Source organism: Emys orbicularis, chromosome 3 (assembly GCF_028017835.1).
Source record: "Emys orbicularis isolate rEmyOrb1 chromosome 3, rEmyOrb1.hap1, whole genome shotgun sequence".
NCBI lineage: Eukaryota > Metazoa > Chordata > Testudines > Emydidae > Emys > Emys orbicularis.
Window position 1 is genome coordinate 9,610,769 of NC_088685.1, and position 22,652 is coordinate 9,633,420.

At 44.9% G+C, this 22,652-nt stretch overlaps 1 protein-coding gene across 1 annotated transcript in view; it reads right to left on the bottom strand.

The window, feature by feature from the left end:
* PINX1 (PIN2 (TERF1) interacting telomerase inhibitor 1) overlaps positions 1 to 14,404 on the bottom strand; it is a 75,679-nt gene extending 61,275 nt beyond the window's left edge. The window contains exons 1-4 of the mRNA XM_065400952.1: positions 14,315 to 14,404; positions 5,048 to 5,157; positions 2,589 to 2,681; positions 1,749 to 1,827 (exon numbers count right to left, since the gene is read on the bottom strand). Of these exons, the coding sequence (XP_065257024.1) occupies positions 1,749 to 1,827; positions 2,589 to 2,681; positions 5,048 to 5,157; positions 14,315 to 14,333 (301 nt within the window). The 5' untranslated portion in view covers positions 14,334 to 14,404. The remainder of the gene's footprint in view (positions 1 to 1,748; positions 1,828 to 2,588; positions 2,682 to 5,047; positions 5,158 to 14,314) is intronic.
* Positions 14,405 to 22,652: the final 8,248 nt, after the last annotated feature.

Consider the following 22,652-nt stretch of genomic DNA (forward strand, 5'->3'; position numbering starts at 1 on the left):
GGCTGGGCGAATGCTGCAGAAATATTCACCCCCATTTTATAAACAATTTGCTTTATGTCCATATCCTATTCACTTTTCGTGAATACTGAACAATGAAAGGGGTGCTCTGATACCATGGGGGTGAGCCAAGTATAAATATCTTTCGATATCAAGGGTCTTCAAAACTTAGCACAGCATAGGACTTTGGAGAGGTCATAATGGTCTACCTAGGGGATACAGCACAGGACTGGGAACCAGGACTTCCTTCAGTGAACCCGGCTATGTCACTGACTCACTGTGCATCCTTGGACAAGTCATTTAAGCCTCTCTGCTCCTCAGTTTCCATATTTGTAAAAATGGGGTTAGTGACACTTGCCCACCTTTGAAAGCACTTAATGGATGGCATCAACTTACAAAGACCATCAGGATCTTCCCAAGGGTTACAGCTAACGGATCTTCCTGTAGCTCAGTAGGATTTTAGGATCAGATTTTTAATTGTATTCAGATTCCTTAAGATGTAGAGAGGTGCCCAGTGGGATCTTTAAAGGCACCTAAATCCAATGAAAGTTAGGAACTAGGCACTTTGAAAATGACCACGGCACCTCTCTATATCTTTAGACACCTACATACCTTTAAAAATCTGGCCCTTAGAGTTTGAGGACCAGGATACCAGTCGCAGCCCTGTAGGTGTGCGGCTTATTAAGGGGAGGTTGTAGTTTCTCCACCGTAAAAACTGATTTTGATCTTCCTCGTAACTCCAAAATAACCCCACACTCTTGCTGTCATTTTTAGGATTAACTCATTAGCAGCTACAATTTGCTCTGAATATTTTGAATAAACTCACTAAGGCCAACATACTGCAACTGATAATTTGTGGCCAGATGCTGCACCCACGCAGAACCCCACTGACTTTAATGGGGCTCCACCAGGGAACTAACAGTTGCAGACCTGGAGCCCAACGGCCTGGCAGCACATAAAAATTGCCCCACTCTAAGTAAAGGCAGGATGTTAGATCGAGTTAGTTAAACTTATGCAGCACTATGTGGATGCTTGCACTGTTTTAAATCTTGCTTATATCAGTTTCGTTTGTTCCTATTATTTAAACCAGCATGTGCATAGACCAGGCCCAAGTACTTTCTGAGACTAAGAGACATAGCTCTTTTTGGAAAGTTTTAACAAGTTTCCTGCTTCTGCATGTCCTGCCCTTTTGCCCAACTAAATCACATTACCCCACCATATTTAAAGAGTAGGTAGGTTTTGACCCCCAAACAGCAGTTTCTCAAGGGCAGGAAAAGTGAAACGCTGAAGAAACTGCCACTAGGTAAAAGCCAGACAATTCTTCATCAACGAGGCTAACAAGAGGTAAAATGAGGCAATGGAGAACGTTTGTGTGTCACGCCTTTGAACTGCCTCAGGCTGTTTTTCAGTGGACAGCTGCTGCTTCTGCATATCCCACCAAATAAAGAGCACACACTCGTCTGCCTTTTCTGTTGAAAAGCCCTAACAAGGGCTTGATTCAAAGCCTATTACAATCTATGGAATTTAAATGTAATTCATATACATCCTCATCAAAATTAACATCTTGGTTCTGCGTGGCACTGAACCCTCTGTTCCCACTCATTTTAATGAGAGTTGAAGGGGGATGAGCATTGTGCAAGAAGTATCGCCAGCCCACAGGATTGGGCCTTCATTTGCCTTTTAAGAAATGAAAAATAGAGGAAATTCTCAGTGAAATTTCCAGCATCCAATATAGCGAAGTATTAACATACCTGATTCACCTTGCCCGTGGCAATTATTCAGTTCAGCCAGAAGTTGGTTGAAGTCATCTTGATGAGCAATCCAGTTGTCCTGTAAATAACACCCAAGTGAATAAGAGGCAAAAGATCCTACCAAAAGGTCTATCAGAGTCTCACTATACATTCTCTAGCTCTAAACACCAAAGGGTAACTAGGAATCCCCTAAAGTTTCACGGGTAGAAACACTAACTACAGCTCGTTAAGTTCGCTCCAAGTGCCTATGAGTTGCGTTTGAAAGTCTTCAAACAATACTGAGTTGTTGTTGGCTCTGTCATGCCCCAGGCTGGGCACGTTGTTTTCAGCTCCAGGCAGGAAATGCTAACATAATTTTCCTGCAGCACAAAAGATGAGAACACACAAAGTCAGTTCAGATGTTGACTCAGACAGCGGCTTTAGGGCTCGATCCCACATTCTGTGCATGCTCATGACTGCCAACGGGAAATGGGGACTGTTCCAGGAATAGGGAGCAGAATGACAGGAAGGCACAAAACCAGGCCTAGTAAAAGGAGACAAAGGGATATCTACCAGTAAACAAACATTTCGGTTGTCTGTGGGAAGTGGCATCTCTGAGCAGCCTACTCCCCATTATTCACCGCTGCCTCCTCACTCCAACATCCTCCCAAAAAAACCCAAGAGGACACAATTGTACCAATACTGCTGTTAGCTGGTTTCTCTCTTCTGTGAGATGTTCATCATTATCCTGACACCATACAAACTTGATGATAGATTTCACTCGCTTCCCATTACATAAAGGGGCTGTCAACAATCACCACATTCTTACCTGGGTTGGCAGCAAAGCTAACTAATACTCACCTCATAATTTATGGCTGCTCCTAAACCAAGTGTGTTGTTCTTCACTTGAACCTTGATGTGCTCTGTGCTCCCTTGTTCCTGAACCCCAAGACCCTAATGAGAATATAAGGCAAATTGTAAGTGTTTTTCAGGAGCGACATTAAAGATAGATAAATATAGGTATCATACAGAAAGACCATTTGTTTTTGAAATACAGACAAGACAATTTATATTTCTTTTCTTGCCTATGATTTAATTCAGGCAAATACTATAAGCAGCACATTGAGAATTTGTGTATTTTTAACTGATTGTTTATGTGCCCCTCAAAACACCAAAGTAGTAATATCACTGAGTTGTCCTGATTAATCAGGACACCACCTTACATTTCTAGGGGATCCTGCAGTGCTTTACAACTTTGAACATAGAAAGAGAGAGCACATCTTGGGAATGCTTCTCTCACCACAGAAATGCATCCACCTCAGGGGTGGAAGATGTAATTGTTGTACTTAGTTAAACAACTGCCAACAGGAAACGAAGAATACTGAACTTGCAGAGAGAGGTTAGAGTAGGGTGACCAGATGTCCCGATTTTATAGGGACAGTCCTGATATTTGGGGCTTTTTCTTATATAGGCGCCTATTATCCCCCACCCCCGTCCCGATTTTTCACACTTGCTGTCTGGTCACCCTAGGTTAGAGTGAGGCAAATAAAAATGTAATTGACTAACTGGAATTCAGCAGGACCCATTTCCTTACTTTTTTCCTTCCTCCATTGCATTCTCACACATAATTTTGTTACTATTTGCTTGTTCATGAAGAGTTTTGGGGCAAGCCAGGACTTCAGATCTTGGCTTTGTCCATACTAAAAACGAACAGTGTTTAAATCCAGTAAGGAAATATGTTTGGGGCCCAATATGTATTTTCTTACCCAGGTGGCAGGAAAGCCAAACATGCTAAGCCTATGCTAGGATACCATGTTTTAGCCAAGGTACCTATCAAAGATAAGACCTCATTCCCTAGCCTATTTATTTTTTCCTAGCCACACAGATAAGGAGAAGTCACAAAAGAACACTCGTACACATCCTGGTATTTGGGAGTAGTGTAGATGAGGCCTATGGTTGAAAACCTGTTTTATGTAGCAATAACTCATATTTAAACATGACTGTTGCTAGCATGGGCCCAGCAGATAGTGAATTTTGTTTTAAAAACTATGCTAGCCAGATTCCTCTGACTACCACGTACCAGGCGAATTGCCCCATCTATTGGGACTGTGTTGTAACCGATCTTCCCCACTTTAGCTGTAATTCCAGTGTAGGCAGGACTTATAGCATGGTTTTAGGACACTCAGGAAAAAATTTCTGTCCACGTTAGTTAAGGCAACAGCTGTGTTTGGACATGGTTGTTGCCAGCATGATTTTATCCAATGTGAGCAGTTTTAAAATCTCAATCTCAGTTTTAAAATCCCATGGCTTTCATACTTATTTTCACCTCACATTAAAAGCACTAACAAATGTGCATTTGTGCATACAAATCAAGAAGTTAATTAATCACAGTTAGAAAACCTCTCGAAGCCAATGGACTCATTGATGTCAATGGGTTTGGGATCAGACCCTACCTGTTGCAGTTTGTATGTGAAATTCTGCTCCAGCAACTAAGTGCAAAATCAGAGCCAGTTAAAAACCTCTTTAGGCTAGCTTTTCTTTAAGCAACTTTCCCAAGTCAACACAGTTATTGCGAGACATTCAGGAGTACCTCTTCTCTTTCACCAGAAGTTCTGCGAGCCTCCTAAACTCAAGAAAGCCACAACTATTATTCTTTTTCAAATGGTGGATGAGGAATACAATGAAGACCATTCTCTTTTGCGTTTAGTCAGGTAACTAGCACCTGGAAATGCTGAAGAGACACAGGCCTCAACTCTGGGCTCTGTGGGGTCTCTATAGAAGCTGAGCCACTGTAAAGAGGCAGCAGAAATGTCTTTATTGGCCAACAGGGAATATTTCTGGCATCGTAAGATCACTGGCCTCCACCCACAGCTCTCTACCATAGGAGCATGCTGGGGTGGGAAGAGATGTGGCTTGATGCTATGCTCTGGCTAATCTGGGTGGAAGAGCAGATAATAAGGGGCCATTAAAAGTTGTCAAAGGTTAGAGAAGTTTCAGGAGCTGCTCTATCTTACACCCCAGGCAGCTGTCAGAATTTGGGAGGTCCATCTGTAGCTCCTGCAGTTCTGAATTGGGGTCACCCATCTCCTTATCAAAGAGAGCAGAAAAGGAAAAAAGGAAACAGGACAGCAGGAGAGATCCAGAAGTCAGTAGTAGGGGGGTAACAGTAAAGTACCTACTAAAAAGGATATAGCCCTATCAACTATAGGCCTAAGAGCTGCCTGTAATTCCTGTATCCAGATATCACTCAGTATTTCAAATTCTGTAACACCTGAGAGTTTGCTTTTCTGCAAGACCACACACTTCCCTTTAGACCATACCTTTCCTTTGGACCATCCCATTTTTTCCAACATCTTCTGGCCAAATTTGGATTCATCTTTACTCCATGCGCTGTTTCTAGGATCCACAGACCACTTCTGCTTTTTACGGGCTACAGCAGGGGCGAAAAAAATGTTATGCTCCATTTAATATCACAGAAGCTGATAATGCAATTAAAAAAAAGTCAAGACATTATTTTCCCTCCAAACAGAATCTAAAACAGACTATTTATGGTACTTATATAGTCCCTATTACCAAAGTATCTGGGCATCTCAATCTTCAATGTATTTATCTTCAGAACACTTCTGTGAAGTAGGGAAGTGATATTAGCCCCATTGTACAGACAGGGAGCTGAAGCACAGAGAGACTAAGAGACTTGCCCAAGGTCACACAGGAAGTATGTGGCAGAGCAGCGACTTGAATGCAGGTCTCCCAAGTTCCAGGCTAGTGCTCTAATCACTGGACCATCCTTCCTCCCTGAATGTCAGAATAGAGTGGATCTAACCACTGCTTTAATAAAAAAAAAAAAAATTAAACATAACCAGTCACAGATGTCTGTTTATTCAAACGAGTACAGAACAAGCACCAATGTGATGAAAACTTTCAAGGTCTGCACAGAGAATGGCTAATTTATCTGAGAACTCAGATGACATTATTATTTGTATTACAGTTGCACCCACCTAGAGTCTCCAAATGAGGATCAAGGCCACATTGTGCTCAGACACAGTACGAAAGATCCTCTGCTTCAAAGAGCTTACAATCCTACAAACAATTATGCACATGCCTAACTTTACTATCATGAGTAGTTCCATTGAAACCAACAAAGTAAAGCTGGCATAGCAAAGTTAAGCATGTGCATAACTGTTTGCAGGATCAGGGCCTAAACAGAAAAAGGAAGTATTACTACTCTCATTTTACAGATGGCGACACAGAGAGGCTTGCTCAAGGTAATAAAAATTCTGTGGCTGAGCCAGGAATTGAACCCAATTCCCCTGAGTCAAAATTCCATGCTTTAACTACAAGACCATCATTCCTCTAAATGCACCTTTGGAAAATAGGAACAAGATTACAGGAACACAATTTGGTTTTGGCCCCAATTCTGGTTCTTCTAAAAAAACACTCCAACTTAAAAAAAAAAAAAAATCCACAAAACACAGTGATGAGAAAAATTACAAATTTTTGTAAAAATTACACCCTCAAGAAAAGTCCTATTGGATTTAAGAGGAAATTATACCCTGCTGATGGAATACCCCAAAATTCCATCAGATGGTTAAATACCAACAGAAAGGATCTCATTCTCTGGAAAACTGTATAGGTTTCTAGGGAGATCTCTATATGACTTTTGGTATGCTTTTCCATAAGTGAAACTGACCAGCCTGTTTTCACTAGCCAAGTTGAGTAAAAATTCAAGAAGTTAATAGAGCATAAAGGGAGAAAAGTCTAAAGCTCTGTTGGTGTTGATAATCTATAGTGATACCAACAACATAGGGATTGTTTGTGTTTATAGATAAACACAAAGTGGCTGAGATGATCAAAAGGGCCTAAATATGCCAAGTGCCCAACACTCCCACAGATCTTCACTGGGAACTGGGCACTTCACCTCCTTAGGCTAATTTGAAAATCTCAACCAAAAGGAGTTATGTGGATGTCGGCCAAGATTTACAAAGCTAACTAGCGATTTTGGGCAACCAACTTAACACACCCCAAAGAAACCTGATTTCAAAAAATAATGATCACCAGTCCTCTGAAAAATCAAACTGAGCAACCAAACATTGAATCTCACATTTGAAAATCTTGGCCATTGTCCCTTTAAGCCACAGAAGGTTGTACTTTTCAAAGTCAACCAGTGCAGCATAGGAGGATCAATTCAAGAGGACACAGTCACACACTTACGGAAGGTTTCAAGTACACTAATGTCTCCTTCCCAATTCCATGCCTTACACTGTCCCTTTTCCTCTACCCCTTTAGCCTGAAGTCTCCTCATCATTGTTCTCCTTTCACCTTCCTCAAATCACTATAATCCCACCTGTTCAGCACTTCCTACCGGCTACAACATCTGCAGAACCTTCCTCTTCTATCTATTGTAACTATTACCCAGGATAATGGCTTAACAAAACCTGAGGAATTAAATTTGGTACAATTTACACAGGTGTAAAGCTGCCACATATATCTAAGATGCTTTACAGTTCATACTCCCCAGAGAACCCTGGTTCCAAGACCTAGTAGAGTAGCTTCTCAAAGTTGAAATCTGTAACACTTTCCTGGCACCTTCAATCACAGGATCTCAAATCATTTTACAGACAGGGTATTAATCTTCACATTTCTCTGAGGCAGAAGTGTTAGTCCTATTTTACAGATAGGAAAACTCAAGCACAGAGAAATGAAGTGAACTGACTTAGTTAAAATCAACAAGAAATCTGTGGCAGAGCCAGGAATCCAACCTCTGAGCTGCAGCCATCATAGAATATCAGGGTTGGAAGGGACCTCAGGAGGTCATCTAGTCCAACCCCCTGCCCAAAGCAGGACCAATCCCCAACTAAATCATCCTAGCCAGGGCTTTGTCAAGCCTGACCTTAAAAACTTCTAAGGAAGGAGATTCCACCACCTCCCTAGGTAACCCATTCCACTGCTTCACCACCCTCCTAGTGAAAAATCCCTTCTCCTCCAAATGAGTTTTGGAAAGAACAATTCTCTTTGTCAGAGCTGTCTGTTCACTGTAATCTTTCCAAAATGAAGAAGTAAACTACCTATCATCCTGCAAGCGAAAAGTGATTCAGTTCCAACACTAGCACTCCGCTGTACCAAACTGCCCCTGGAGAATTACACTATGGAGGTGCTACTGATATCCTGGACAAGCAGCACCATCCAGTGGAGAAAAACTTCATTCACTCAGACACCTTTTGCTATTCCACTATCTCCAGCTCTGTGCTGTTTGCAATGGATCAGTTCCTGCACACTTTTTGCCCAACTGCAGCCCTGGATGTGAAGCTGAACTAGCAGTTCTGAAACTGTGGTCCATGGAGCACTCAATAATTACGGGCAGAGAGCTGGTTGGTGATGTGCTAATGGCTCTCCTCCTTGTCTCCAGCTGCTAAACTGCACTAAGAGATGGCTAATAACATTACTGTTCTAGGCATCCTTTCCTTGCCCTCCCATCTATCCATCTGTTGTCTCGTTTTAGATTATTCTTTTTGTGTCTGATGAAGTGGGTATTCACCCACGAAAGCTTATGCTCCAATACGTCTGTTAGTCTATAAGGTGCCACAGGACTCTTAGTCGCTTTTCACAGTTCAGACTAACATGGCTACCCCTCTGATACGTAATACCTAGGAGCGCCAATCATGGACCAGACCCTGTTGCGCTAGGTGCTGTACAAATAGAGAACCAGTCCCTGCCACAAAAAGTTTACAATCTAAGTAGACACGAGACAACAGATGGCTACAGACCGACAGGGCAGTACAAGGAAACGACATGACAATATTGGACAGCATGATAGGCAGTATACTCTGCGCACCAGCACTCTGACCAGTGTCAAATTTATTGTAGGCATCATGGTACAGGAGAGTTTTGAGGAGGATTTTAAGATAAGAATGGCCCTACTAGGTCAGACCAAAGGTCCATCTAGCCCAGTATCCTGTCTTCCGACAGTGGCCAGTGCCAGGTGTCCCAGAGTGAATGAACAGAACAGATAATCATCAAGTGATCCATCCCCTGTCGCCCATTCCCAGCTTCTGGCAAACAGAGGCTAGGGACACCATTCCTGCCCATCCTGGCTAATGGCCATTGATGGACCTATCCTCCATGAATTTATCTAGTTATTTTTTTAACCCTATTATGGTCTTGGCCTTCACAACATCCTCTGGCAAGGAGTTCCACAGGTTGACTGTGCGTTGTGTGAAGAAATACTTCCTTTTATTTGTTTTAAACCTGCTGCCTATTCATTTCATTTGGTGAACCCTAGTTCTTGTGTTATGAGACATAGTAAACAACACTTCCTTATCTACTTTCTCTACACCAGTCATGATTTTACAGACCTCAATCATATCTCCCCTTAGCCATCTCTTTTCCAAGCTGAAAAGTCCAGTCTTATTAATCTCTCCTCATACGGAAGCCGTTCCATACCACTAATAATTTTTGTTGCCCTTTTCTGAACCTTTTCCAATTCCAATATATCTTTTTTGAGATGGGGCGACCACATCTGCACACAGTATTCAAGATGTGGGTGTACCATGGATTTATATAGGGGCAACATGTTTTTCTGTCCTATTTTCTATCCCTTTCTTAATTATTCCCAACATTGTTCACTTTTTTGACTGCCGCCACACATTGAGTGGTTGTTTTCAGAGAACTATCCACAATGACTCCAAGATCTCTTTCTTGAGTGGTAACAGCTAATTTAGACCGCATCATTTTATATGTATAGTTGGAATTATGCTTTCCAATGTGCATTACTTTGCATTTATCAACATGAAATTTCATCTGCCATTTTGTTGCCCAGTCATTCAGTTTTGAGAGATCCTTTTGTAGCTCTTCGCAGTCTGCCTGGGTCTTAACTATCTTTAGTAATTTTGTATCATCTGCAAATTTTACCACCTCACTGTTTAACCCTTTTTCCAGATCATTTATGAATATGTTGAATAGGACTGGTCCCAGAACAGACCCCTGGGGGACACCACTATTTATCTCTCTCCATTCTGAAAACTGACCATTTATTCCTACCCTCTGTTTCCTATCTTTTAACCAGTTACCAATCCATGAGAGTACCTTCCCTCTTATCCTGTGGCAGCTTATTTCTATGGTACAGTTTGATTCATTTACGATTTTGACTTCATTTGATTCTACGCTTTCTTTCACATATAGTGCCACTCCCACACCAGCAAAACCTGTTCTGTCCTTCCAATATACTTTGTACCCTGGTATTACTGTATCCCATTGATTATCCTCATTCCACCAAGTTTCTGTGATGCCTATTATATCAATATCCTCATTTAATACGAGCACTCTAGTTCACCCATTTTATTATTTAGACTTCTAGCATTGGTATATAGGCACTTTAAAAACTTGTCTCCTTTTAGCTGTCTGCCATTACACGATGTAACTGAATGGGAGTCTTTTTTATTTGACTGATTCTGACCAAACCCTGCCTGTATTTTATCATTTTCCATCCTCTCGTCCTCACTAGGTCATAGAGATTCTCTATTAATAGATCCTCCCCTAAGGGATGTCGGAACCATGTGCTTCTCCGCACCTGTCGGCTTTCCCCCAGCCCGTAGTTTAAAAACGGCTTTACGACCTTTTTAATGTTAAGTACCAGCAATCTGGTTCCATTTTGGTTTAGATGGAGCCCATCCTTCCTGTATAGGCTTCCCGTTTCCCAAAAGTTTCCCCAGTTCCTAATAAATCTAAACCCCTCCTCCCTACAACATCGTCTCAGCCACGCACTGAGACTCTGCAGTTCTGCCTGTCTAACTGGCCCTGCGCATGGAACTGGGAGCATCTCAGAGAATTCTTGAAAAAGGACAACAAGGTGGCTTTTCAATTGTTATGGGAAGTGTCTCTCAAGTGTGAGGAGCAGTATGGGAGAAAGCAGAAGATCTTAGTTTGAAAATTTAATAAGTGGGTAATTGGAGACCAGCATCATGAGCTGACCGGATGCAAGAACTGACATCTTGATAGGAGAGATGACCGGTAGGGCTAGGGATGGGCCTTGAAAGTGACAATAAGCAGCTTATATTCAATGCGATAGAGAAGGGGGAGCCAGTGGAGGGATGCAAAGAGAGGAGTGACATGCTTAAAACAACAGGCTAGGGAAATGATCTTTACAGCAGCATTTTGAATGGATAAAAGCATGGCAAGATTGCTTTTGTCAAGGCGAGAGAGAAGGATGTTGCAGTAATGAAGAACCAAGAGAATGAGAACTTGGACAAGGGTTTTAGCTACGTGGATGGATAAGAAATAGTTCTTCTCCTCTCTTTTGGAATGAATATTGATAATACAGTGATTGAATTCGGTCCAGAACTGCACACATAAAAATGAATGTGCAGAATCTGCCTTCAAAATTACCACAAGCTAGTCACACATGCAGAGTTCTGGCAAACCCTACGTAATTAGATTTATTCTTTAAATAACTATTTCAGTGCTTCCCTGCATACGCAAGTATAAACGTTAACACAGCACTAAATTTTCAATTATTGTACATTGGATACTGCACAATTCTGAATAACCGTACTGATGGGGACTTACATGTAATTGTGCTCTCTGGGTATAACTTTTCAAATCAACTCAGAGGTATGTCTCTCAAATTAAAAAAAAAAAAAAACTTTTAAGATTCATTACATATTCTGGCCCCAGTCCTGCAGAAATGTATTATTTAGATTTGACTTTAAAAGAAAAGAAGAATGCTCATTCAAAAGCTCCGAGTGCCCCAATAAATAATTAAACTTTCAATAACCATCTATGGGCATTAAAAACTATTTTATATATTCTGTTGACCAATACATGCTGGCTAGCATATATCTATATTTTACAATAATATGTATTATCCGCATCACATATACATTAGTATGCATCAAGCACAAAATTTTGTAGCAGTTATATAGCCTAAATTGGCCTAGATCTTTACTTATAATCCTGTTCACTTATGCTAAGTGTCCCATAATACCTGGTATTTATTGACGTAAAATTTGGCTTAAGTAGATAGGAAAAATCTCAGGATCAGACCATGTGTGTTTTACCATAGTAATAAGTAGGGAGTTACCCTTACAGGCAAGTACTGGAACGTCCCAAAGGAAAAGGACAAGAAGTGTGTGTATTCTACCCTGGTATAAACCTAAGAGGTGCCTTCACACTCCTGGGTACCTGGAAGACATGTGTTCAGAGCAAAGAGATTAGGGAACACGATGGCACCAGAAAAACAAGGTAAAAAGCTTTTTGGTAAAATCAAGTTTTGGGTGATGCACACAGTACCTTTTTACTTGTAAACAGATAGTGTATAAAAAGATGGCTTTAGAAGTGTAACTCTGGGAGCACTCTCTGCAAAAGTTGAACACTGCACAAGATGGCTTCCCAAAACTGGTATCTTACAGAACCTTTTTCCTGCACTATATTATTATTGGCTTAGAGCAATCAACCTGACCGATATTGGTTTATTTGGTCTCTTGAATATATTTCATAACCAACTGAAACATGGTCAAGCAAATGACTATAATTTATCAACAGGTTCTTATGGTATCCTCATCAACTTAGTATCTAAGCACATTTGATTAGCACATTATGCAATGCGACTAACATCTGTCATGTGTTTGTTTTTTCATCCTCTCCCCAAGGGAGAAGAGTGTGCAATGGAGTATTTAGTTTTAGGTGTTATATATTTCTGACACACACACACAGAGCTATATATGTTAGAGAAGGGAGGTTCAAAGAAATACATTTTGCACTTAGAATCATGGAAGATCAGGGTTGGAAGAGACATCAGGAGGTCATCTAGTCCAACTCCCAACTCAAAGCAGGAGCAACCCCAACTAAATCATCCCAGCCAGGGCTTTGTCAAGCTGGGCCTTAAACTCTAAGGATGGAAATTCCACCCCCGTACCGCCAGGGTTATAACCCATTCCAGTGCTTCACCACCCTCCTAGTGAAATAGTTTTTCCTAATATCCAACCTAGACCTCCCGCACTGCAGCTTGAGACCATTGCTCCTTGGGAGAGGAAGGTAGAAAGGTCTGTGATGATCCTTTGTTCCTTGGGGAGTTCATTCCTGTCTTGGACTAGCCCTCAAGAAAGTTCGGTCTCCTGCACAGCTGAGCCTCTCTCTTAGGCTTGTCTACACTACACAGCTTTGAGCGACATGGCTGTGTCGCCACAGCCGTGCTGCTAAAAGTTGTGCAGTGTAGCCGCTGTTTGTTGGCTCTCCTGCCAACAAAAACTTCTACCCCCAACAGCAGCGCTCCTGCCGACAATGCGCTGTTCACACTGGCACTTGTCGCAGCAAAACTTTTGTCTTGGGGGGGTGGGGTGGAGAACACCACCTCTGAAAAAAGACTCAAGTTTTGTCGTTCAATTGCCAGTGTAGACATAGCCTTTGAGATTTCCATTGCAGCAGAAGAGCAAAGTTGCTGATCACAGTCTTCATCTTGGAACTTTAGTTGATCTTTTCCATATCCTGGGCTCAGGCCCTTGAGTGCTTTGAAGATATGTACTGAGACATCAAACTTGATTCCATCATCCAGCAGCATTAAATAATCAAATTGTGGTAACAGTTTACCGCACACTCAATTAAAAAAAGCCTCTTACACAAGAACATACACCCTCCTTATGCAAAAGCTCAATGTTAAACATTAGTATTATAAAGCACAAATCTTGTTTGAGTTCAGCGGGGCTATTTCAAGTATGTTCTTAACTTTTTACAGTCAGGGTACTCTTTCACTCAGATACTACGAAGTTTTGTTCTGACTATAGAAAATCCCTCTTGCCATCACTGGGGATAAGGCAGTGTTTGTTTCCTGTCCTAAATTGCTGTGCGTCGTTAAGCAGTCGTCACCCTTCCTCGCCAGAGATGGCTGTGTTTCACCACTGCATCCTTGTGCGCGCTCACACCATAGTGCAGTGTCGGGGCACGCACCAAAGACCACAATGAGAAGCGTTTTCCCCTCTGACGGGTGGCTCTTTTTAGGGGGGGAGGAGCGATGCTGGTGTGGGAAACAACCCCATGGGGGCCCAACAACACAGCTTCGACCCCCACCCAGCACCCTGCCCCCCACCCACAGAGGGGCGGGGGCCCAGTGCCCATATGGGCCCCACTAGGTCTAGGTCCAGGCACCTCCTCACTCGCTCCCCCAATGCCTGGGCCTAGGCACGTTCCTCTCTCCCCCACCCCACTGCTTTGGTAGCGCCCAGGGGCTCCTCCCAGCAGCCCCACCGCTGGGCCGGGGCCCCAGAGCGCCCCGGGCGGGGCAGGGAGCCAGGGTTCCAGAGGGGACATCACCCAGCGGGACACTGGAACGCAGCATGGAGCTGCGCCCCCACCCCCCGGAAGAATAGTGGTATCTCCCTACCAATCAGAATAGCTCCTTCCATCTAGTCCATCCTTCCATCACGGACACGCTCCCCTTTCCCCCGACATCCCTAGTGGTGTCCACCTCCTCATCGGCTATGGTTTCTCCCCACACCCCTCCTGCGTAGATAGTGGTAGCTCCCTTTCCCAGGCACATGAGGGTTTCTCCCTTCACCCACCTTGCCGGCTGTAACCCCCTCAGCAGCCCCACTACTCACGCTCTGCCAGCATCGCCATCTTTGGGGCCTTCTAAGCTAGCGGCGCGCAGAGCCCCCAGGGTAACCTGCCAGCGCCGCCATCTTGGGAGAACGGGGCCTTCTTCCCCTCGGGCGCAGAATAGGGCGCCTGGAGAGGTGCCTGACTTAAAAGGGAAGGCAAGTCAAAACAGGGAGCTTTTCCGAGGGGGAAGCGGGGCTTGCTAGGGACGTAGCAGAAACCCAGTGCTATTACAACGCTCAACCACCCCCAGCGCTGCGTGGCAGCTACACAGGCAACTGCCGGGCAGCCCTGGGGCTGTGAATGAGGCTGTCGAATTGATCCTGCCTGGATCGGGGCCCTTCGCGTGGCGCGCTTCTGGGGGGGGGGGCTACCCCGCCCTCACATCCACAGCGCCTCGCGCGGACGAGGGTTGAGTCCAGCGCCGACTGGTGCCGTGTGGGCGCGTGGCGGGCCACCGTGGTGCCCGCTCGCCAGCCCACGTGACACGATGTCCTCAGGCCACCCCAGATGGTTGCTAGGTGACGCTGGAGCCGGGGCCGCTGGCGGAGCATCCGCCTAGCGTGACTTCCGGCCGCGTCCACCGCTGTCCTCGGGATCCCAGTGCCCTCGCGCGGGGGTGTCCGACCAAGTGTCCTTGCCCCCACGAGGGAACGTCCACCCGCGTCAGCACCCCAGGGCGGCCTAGCTGCTACATGAAAACGTTGCGCCCTGGTGGGGCATGACCACCCTGGGGGGTGGGGCTGGGATCTTCTCCCCACGTGGAGCACAGCTCAGAAGAGAGGTTGTCTCCCAGACCCATCTCTCTTCCCCTCCCGTTTCCAATCACAGAACAGCCTTGTGGCTAGGGTGACCAGACAGCAAATGTGAAAAATCGGGGCAGGGGTGGGGGGTAATAGGAGCCTATATAAGAAAAAGACCCAAAAATTGGGACTGTCCCTATAAAATCGGGACATCTGGTCATCCTACTTGTGGCAACAATAGCGATTGCTTACTTAGACACGTAATGTCAGGGCTACAAAATAGTCTTGGCAGCAAAGAGTTCTGTGGCACCTTATAGACTAACAGACGTATTGGAGCATGAGCTTTCGGGGGTGAATACCCACTTCTTCGGATGCAAAATAGTCTTGGTTATAAGAGAGCATAGGAGAGACCAGTGACATACAAGGTTAAGAAGACTTAGGCTATGACTACACCGCGCAGCTTATAGCAGGCCTTGCGTCTGTAAGGCACGGACAGTGTAGCCGCTCTTTGTGGGCAGGAGAGCTCCTGCCAACAAAATAAAACCACCCCAGCAAGGGGCGGTAGCTTTGTTGGCAGGAGAGCATCTCGCGCCGACAAAGCACTGTCCACACCGACGCTATTCATTGGTAAAACTTTTGTTGGTCAGGGATGCATTTTTTTCACACCGCTGAGCGTCAAAAGTTTTACCGACGAAAGTGCAGTGTAGCCAGCCTTAATCTAATCCATTTTCTAGGAGCCGATACCGGCTTGTTTTGTAAAAATAAATAGGCCCACATCCTCACAGGTGTTTAGGTGTCTAATTCTCATTGATTTCAGTGGGAGTTAGATGCCTGAAAACCTCTGTGGATCTGCTTCCTAGTACTTTGTCCAATCTAGTTTTAAAAGTCTTAAGCAATACAGCTTCTATCCCTTCCCTTGGGAGACTGTTCAACAGCCTAGTAGGTAGCACTGCTGGGAAGTCTTCTCTTTCTAAATTTCATTCAGTTCATCCCGGCTATTGTCCCCATTACACTCCCTACATAATTCCTCTGCATTCATGGCACTTAAACCCCTTGGTTCTTTAGAGGACGCCAGAACAAAAGTTCTGTTAATGTGCTAAGAATATGCTACTACATCTCTCTGTATGTGTTTAGCCAAAATGTCCTTTTAATACAGACCTCAGTTTTTCCCCCCTCCTATTCTAATTGTTCATATCTTGTGTGAGCCATTTAACTCCAGTGAAATTTAGTTTTCATTTCTGTATTTGGAGAAGCCCCACGTTAATGTCTCTTCTCTTTAGAGGGCTAATGTAATATCAGATAAAATCTGTAGGTGGTGGTATTACACAGCCCTAAGAAAGAGATGCAGAGATATTAAAAGTTCAGCTCTACTCTGAAACATAAATTAGTAAAAATGCCATTAGGATGTCATGTTTATAGTTTTGCAATGGTTTCCAGATTACATGTACTCAGTTTATAAAAGTTAAAAGATACTTTTTTCTAAACACCAGCCCTACAACTTCTACTTGAGATCTGAGAATTAAACTAGGTATTTTCCTTTTTTGTGCATCATTACCCGACAAAGGTTCTGCAGGCCACATTATACCCTCAGTGACAACTGTTCAACTCCCATGGTCTTCAGAGGATTCCTTCAGTGAAAAATGTGCAGTCCTATTGCTTTCAGTTGCAGCGATTGGAATTTAGGAAAACATGTTTAATGATGCATAAAAAGGAGTATAATCCAGTTTATTCCTTTTTAGCTGGGTTGGTTCTGGCAAAGCTAACATTAGGGGGAAAAAGTAGTATACAAACATAGACCACATGTATACTCAGTATATGTAGATATAATCTGAATTAGATCTAGTCAGAAAAGTTCCACCCAAATGAGATTCTGATGAAAAATTGGGGTGGGATGTGTGGAAATTGCAAAAATGTTCATAAAAATGTTTTCTGATTAGCCTGATAACTGGATGGAGAATATTAATCTAAATATAAATGTCAACAGAAAATGGAAAAACACTTCACAGAAATGTCAGTGAAATGACTTTTTGTTATTTGCTGACTAACTCTATCCTGACTAGACATGGGGAGTGGGGATGCTGTGTAAGATGGTGCAATTTTACATAGTCTCTTTCCAGAGTGGAATTGCACTTGAAGGCCAAACTTTTCAAAAGTGCCATCTAAGGCCCTGATCCTGCAAACACTTAAGCATGAACTTAACTTCACATACACTAGTAATCCCACTAATGGTGGTCAGGCTAGTCGTGCTTAAAGATAAGCACACCCATAAGTGGTTGCAAGCTCAGGGGCTAATTCTGAGTGCTCAATTTTATTTATTCCCCTCTGGCCCAATTTTTAGAAGTGGCAAGCACTCATACCACCCATTGATTTCATGAGAGGGAAGGACTATACTAGGGGCTACAGGTACTCAGGACTTTTGAAGATCAAGCCATAGGGATCTGAAGTTGGGCTCCCAAAATCATCCACAATTAGAGGACATGTTTGAAAATGTTGGCCAAAGTGCCTTGGCCCAAGGTCATCACAAGGGAGTCAAAGGGCATTACATAAAAGAGTTGCACTTGTTTAACTAAAGGTATGATTTTCAACCGATTTAGTTACATTGGTGCAAAAGGTTTAGGGCATGTCTACACTACAGGCACGACAACAGTACAGGTATGCCGGTGTAGCACCATAATGGAGATGCTTTGTACATCAATAGACAGAGTTTTCCTGTTGCTGCAAGTAATCCGCTTCTTCAAGCAGTAGTAGTTCTGTCGGCAGAAGAATTTTCCAATCAGCCTAGCTGTGTCTACAGTGGGGGTTAGGTGGGCATAGCTTTGGCAGTCAGGGATGTGAATTTTTTAACCCTAACCCTAACTTTCAAGTATAGACCAGGCCTTATTTTGGTTTACATTGACCATAGTTTGTTTTAGATTAAGTTGATTAGTACGAACTAAACCAAAATGAACTATGCTTATACTGAAATATGAATGTCCACACCAGGATTTTTGCACTGATTTAACTAAATTGGTTTAAAAATGATTCAATTCAACCACTGCTACTTTCTTGTGTAGGTAAGAACTTAGTATCAGAACCAGGGCTAGCATTAAGGAATTCCTGGCCACCTGTCCTGGGCTCAGCCCACTAGATCAGTGGTCTCCAAACTTTTTTGATCGCGCACCCCATCAGTAAAAAATTTTTGAGCACGCACCCCCTGCCGCGCCGAAGCACAAAAAAAAAAAAAAAAAGCCGCTCAGACTCCCGCCTGACGAAGCAAAAAAACAACAACAACAACGCTCCTCCTGCTGCGCACCCCTAAGGATCCTCTTGCGCACCCCACTTTGGAGACCACTGCACTAGATCACTTGGGTATATTTTATTTGCAGAGCACTTGTCATTATTAGTATGAAAGGAACTTTACTGTGGGATTTAGTTCTGTATCTGGAACGGGATTGCATCCTAAAAGATGAAAGCTTGAGTCTGAGAGAGACAAAAAGCTGAGAGAATAACATTCTATAAACATTAATTATAGGCTCAGTTGATCTTACTCAGTGAACAAAAAATATTCTTTTTTTTTTCAAAATGCTGGAAAATTACATCTCCTCTCCTCAACACATACATGCACGCACACACACATACACAAATGGCTGAGGCATTTTCCTCAAACTTTCAAACAACAAAAATCACCACTGAGCTGAGAACTCTGGACAGTTTCAGCTCTGGAGAAGAATTGGAGAGAACCAGAGAGGAAATAGGATCTGAATCTTGGCTAAGTAACAGGGCGTTCATGAGCCAATTCAGTCTCTGTGCTGTGTGATGGCCTCAGGCCAGTCAGAAAGTGCTTATCAAGTGAACTCTGGGAGAGGTGTGATGGAAGTACTAAGGACACAAGTTGCCTCCAGACTTTAAAATGAAAAGACAGGTGTGATTTAGGACAATGATTAGACAGAACAAGAAGATTAAAGGTGAGCTCTGGTATAAAGGAGTGTTAGTACAGCAGCTATGGAAGAGGCATAGAATCAACCAGTAGGCATGGAGCAAGATTAACAATATCCGATCTGTGGAGCAAAAATGTCAAACTGAGCTACCCACAGTGAGGAGACAAAAGGCTCCAAAGAACAGCTACAGGGGGCAGATGAGGCAAAGTGACACATTCAAAGCAATAAGAATTTGGTGCATTTGCTGCCAACTGACTGAGTAAATGCAATAGGTGACTGAGGACACTAGAGGGAGCTTGGGCAAAAAAGACAGCAGAGAAGGCAGGACTAAAACAAGGTTGTAGTGCAGGGGTCGGCAACCTTTCAGAAGCGGTGGGCCGAGTCTTCATTTATTCACTCTAAGGCCTGGTCTACACTACGACTTTAATTCGGATTTAGCTGCTTTAATTCGAATTAATGCTTGACCCGTCCACACAACGAAGCCATTTAATTCGAATTAAAGAGCCCTTTAATTCGATTTCTGTACTCCTCCTCGACGAGAGGAGTAGCGTCAAAATCAGTATTGTTAATCCGAATTAAGGTTAGTGTGGCCGCAATTCGATGTTATTGGCAATTAGATGTTATTGGCTACCCACAATGCAACGCTCTGGAAATCGATGCTACTACGGTAGCTTGGACGCACACCACCGAATTAATGGTGCCTAGTGTGGCCGAATACATTCGAATTTATAAAATCGGTTTCCTAAATTCGAATTATATAAATTCGGATTAATCCTGTAGTGTAGACATGCCCTAATTTAAGGTTTCGCGTGCCGGTAATACATTTTAATGTTTTTTAGAAGGTCTCTCGCTATAAGTCTATATATTATATAACTAAACTAGTGTTGTACTGTAAAATAAACAAGGTTTTCAAAATGTTTAAGAAGCTTCATTTAAAATGAAATTAAAATGTTGATCTTACGCCACCGGCCCGCTCAGCCCGCTGCTGGTCTGGGGTTCTGTTCACCTAGGCCGGCTGAGCGAGGCCTGCGGCCAGGACCCCGGCTGGCAAGGGTCCGGCAGCCAGAACCCCAGACCAGCAGCGGGCTGTGTGGGGCCGGCGGCCAGGACCCCAGACCGGCAGTGGACTGAGCGGCTCAGCTCACTGCCACTCAGGGGTTCCATCCACCGGCTCCTGCCAGCCGGGATCCTGGCTGCCGGATCCACTCAGCCCGCTGCCAGTCTGGGGTCCCGGCCCTCCCCACATACAGTGGGTACCTACCTTCTCCCTGGTTCTGGCCATTCTCTTCCTCTCTCTGCACTGAGCTGAGGGTGGCAGTGCACTGAGCACAGGGCTGGGGGTGAAGGGTCGGGCCAGGAGCTAAAATGAGGGAGGGGGCTCAGGGTTGGGGCAGGAGGTTCGGGTGTGGGGCACTTACCTGGGCAGCTCCCATTTGATGCGAGGGGTGCAGATGGGAATGTGGGGGGGGTGCAGGAGCTCCTGTTTGGTGCTCCGGGTGGGGGTGGGGATGTGGCAGGTGCATGGGGTGTGGGGGGGCTGGGAATGTGGGGCGGTGCAGGTGTCAGGGCAGAGGGGGGGCTGGGGATGTGTGTGGGTGCCAGAGTCAGGGCTAGGGTTGTGGGGGTGGGATGAAGGAGTCCAGCAGAGGGCTGGGTGTGTATGAGGGAGGTACAGGGCTCAGGGCAGGGGTCTGGGGTGTGTGCGGGGCTCAGGGCAGAGGGCAGGGTGTGTGTGTGGGGGGGGGTCAGGGCTCAGGGGAGAGGGCTGGGTGACTGCCCCCCTAAGAACTCCCAACCCCCCAGCTCCTTGTCCCTTGATCACCCCCTCCAGAGACCCCCCACCCTAACTGCCCCCCCAGGACCCTCCTTGCTCCCTGTCCCCTGACTGCCCTGACCCCTATCCATCCCCCGCCCCCTGAAAGACCCCGGGACTCCCATGCCCCATCCAACCCCCCCTGCTCCCTGACTCCCCCCTCCAGAGACCCCCCCGTCCAACCCACCCTGTCCCCTGACTGCCCCCACGCCCACCCCTTATCCAACCCCCCCGGCCCCGGACCCCTTACCATGAGGCTCCACGCAGAGCCTGATAAGCTGCCCCGCGGGAGAGCGCAGCCTCGGCCCCCAGAGCTCTGCGCGCGCGGCGGCAGGGCTCCAGGGGAGGGGAGAAGGCGTGGGAGGGGCTGGCAGCTTGCGCTCCGGCCCAGGAGCGCGGACCCCGCGGCTTGCCGTGCCGGGAGAGTGGGGTCATTTGCCCACCCCGTGCGCACGGCTATGCTTCTGCTCCCTGCCCCCGCGGGGGGAGCGGAGGGCAGAGGAGAGCGGGCCGAGCTGGGCAGGATTTTTACTGGCACGCTGGAGTCCCGGCAGGCTCCAGCGTGCCATTAAAAATCGGCTTGCGTGCCGTCTTTGGCACGCGTGCCATAGGTTGCCGACCCCTGTTGTAGTACATCTCTACTCCGATATAACGCGACCTGATATAACACAAATTCAGATATAATGCGGTAAAGCAGCACTCCGGGGGGGCGGGGCTGCGCACTCCGGCGGATCAAAGCAAGTTCAATATAACGTGGTTTCACCTATAACGCGGTAAGATTTTTTGGCTCCCGAGGACAGCGTTATATTGGGGTAGAGGTGTATTTCTATTACATTAGTTACCCTTTTGTTTATTTACCCTTTCGCATGATACAAAAACCAGGGGTCACCCAATGAAATTAAAAGGCAGCAGGTATAATACAAACACGACAAAATACTTTTTCACACAACATACAATTAACCTATGGAACTCACTGCCATGGGATGTTGTGAAGGCCAAAAGTATAACTGGATTCAAAAAAGAATCAGATAAGTTCATGGAAGATAGGTCCATCAATGGCTATTAGCCAAGTTGGTCAGGATGTAACACCATGCTCAGGATGACCTTAAAACTCTGACTGATAGAAGCTGGGAGAGGAAGAGGGATGGATCTCTTCAGAATTTCCCTTTTCTGTACACTCCCTCTGAAGCTCTGGTACTGGCCACTCCCGGAGACAGAATACTGAGCTACATGGACCATTGGTCTGACCTAGTATGGCAGCTCTTATATTCTTATTAGCACGACAGGCTTTATTGGTGCTAGGCGCTGTACATTGTAAGAACAGTCCCTGCTCTGAAGGGTTTATAATCTAAGTAGATAAAGCAGATGAAGGATGTGGAAGAAGCGAGTATCACTGTTTTATAGATGGGGAAACCAAGACATGGAGATGTAGTGATTTACCCAAAGCCAGGCAGGAAGCTTCTGGCAGAGCTGAAGCTGAACCCAGATCTCTTAGGTCTAGTCCAGTGTCTTATCCACAGACCACCTTTGTGCTATTTTCTGTTTTGTGACTCCTATTTAACCCTCTTAAACACTCACTTCAGTCAAATTAGAATGAGAGAATGGTATTCAATCCAAAGTCATGTACGTAAGCATTTGCCAAAACCAAATGTTGCATTTGCACATGCCAGAGTTTTCACAAGAAGTGCTGGCCTGCTCATCCAATCAGGCAACAGAGAAAATACCAGATGACCAATACCTCATCAATCACAACTACTCAACACAAAAAGAATATCACATGCTAGCAGAGAATTGTTTATGATCCATCCATAGAGACAAACAAGAGTTCATCCCAAAAAAATCAAATCATTTTGAATCCCAAAGGTGT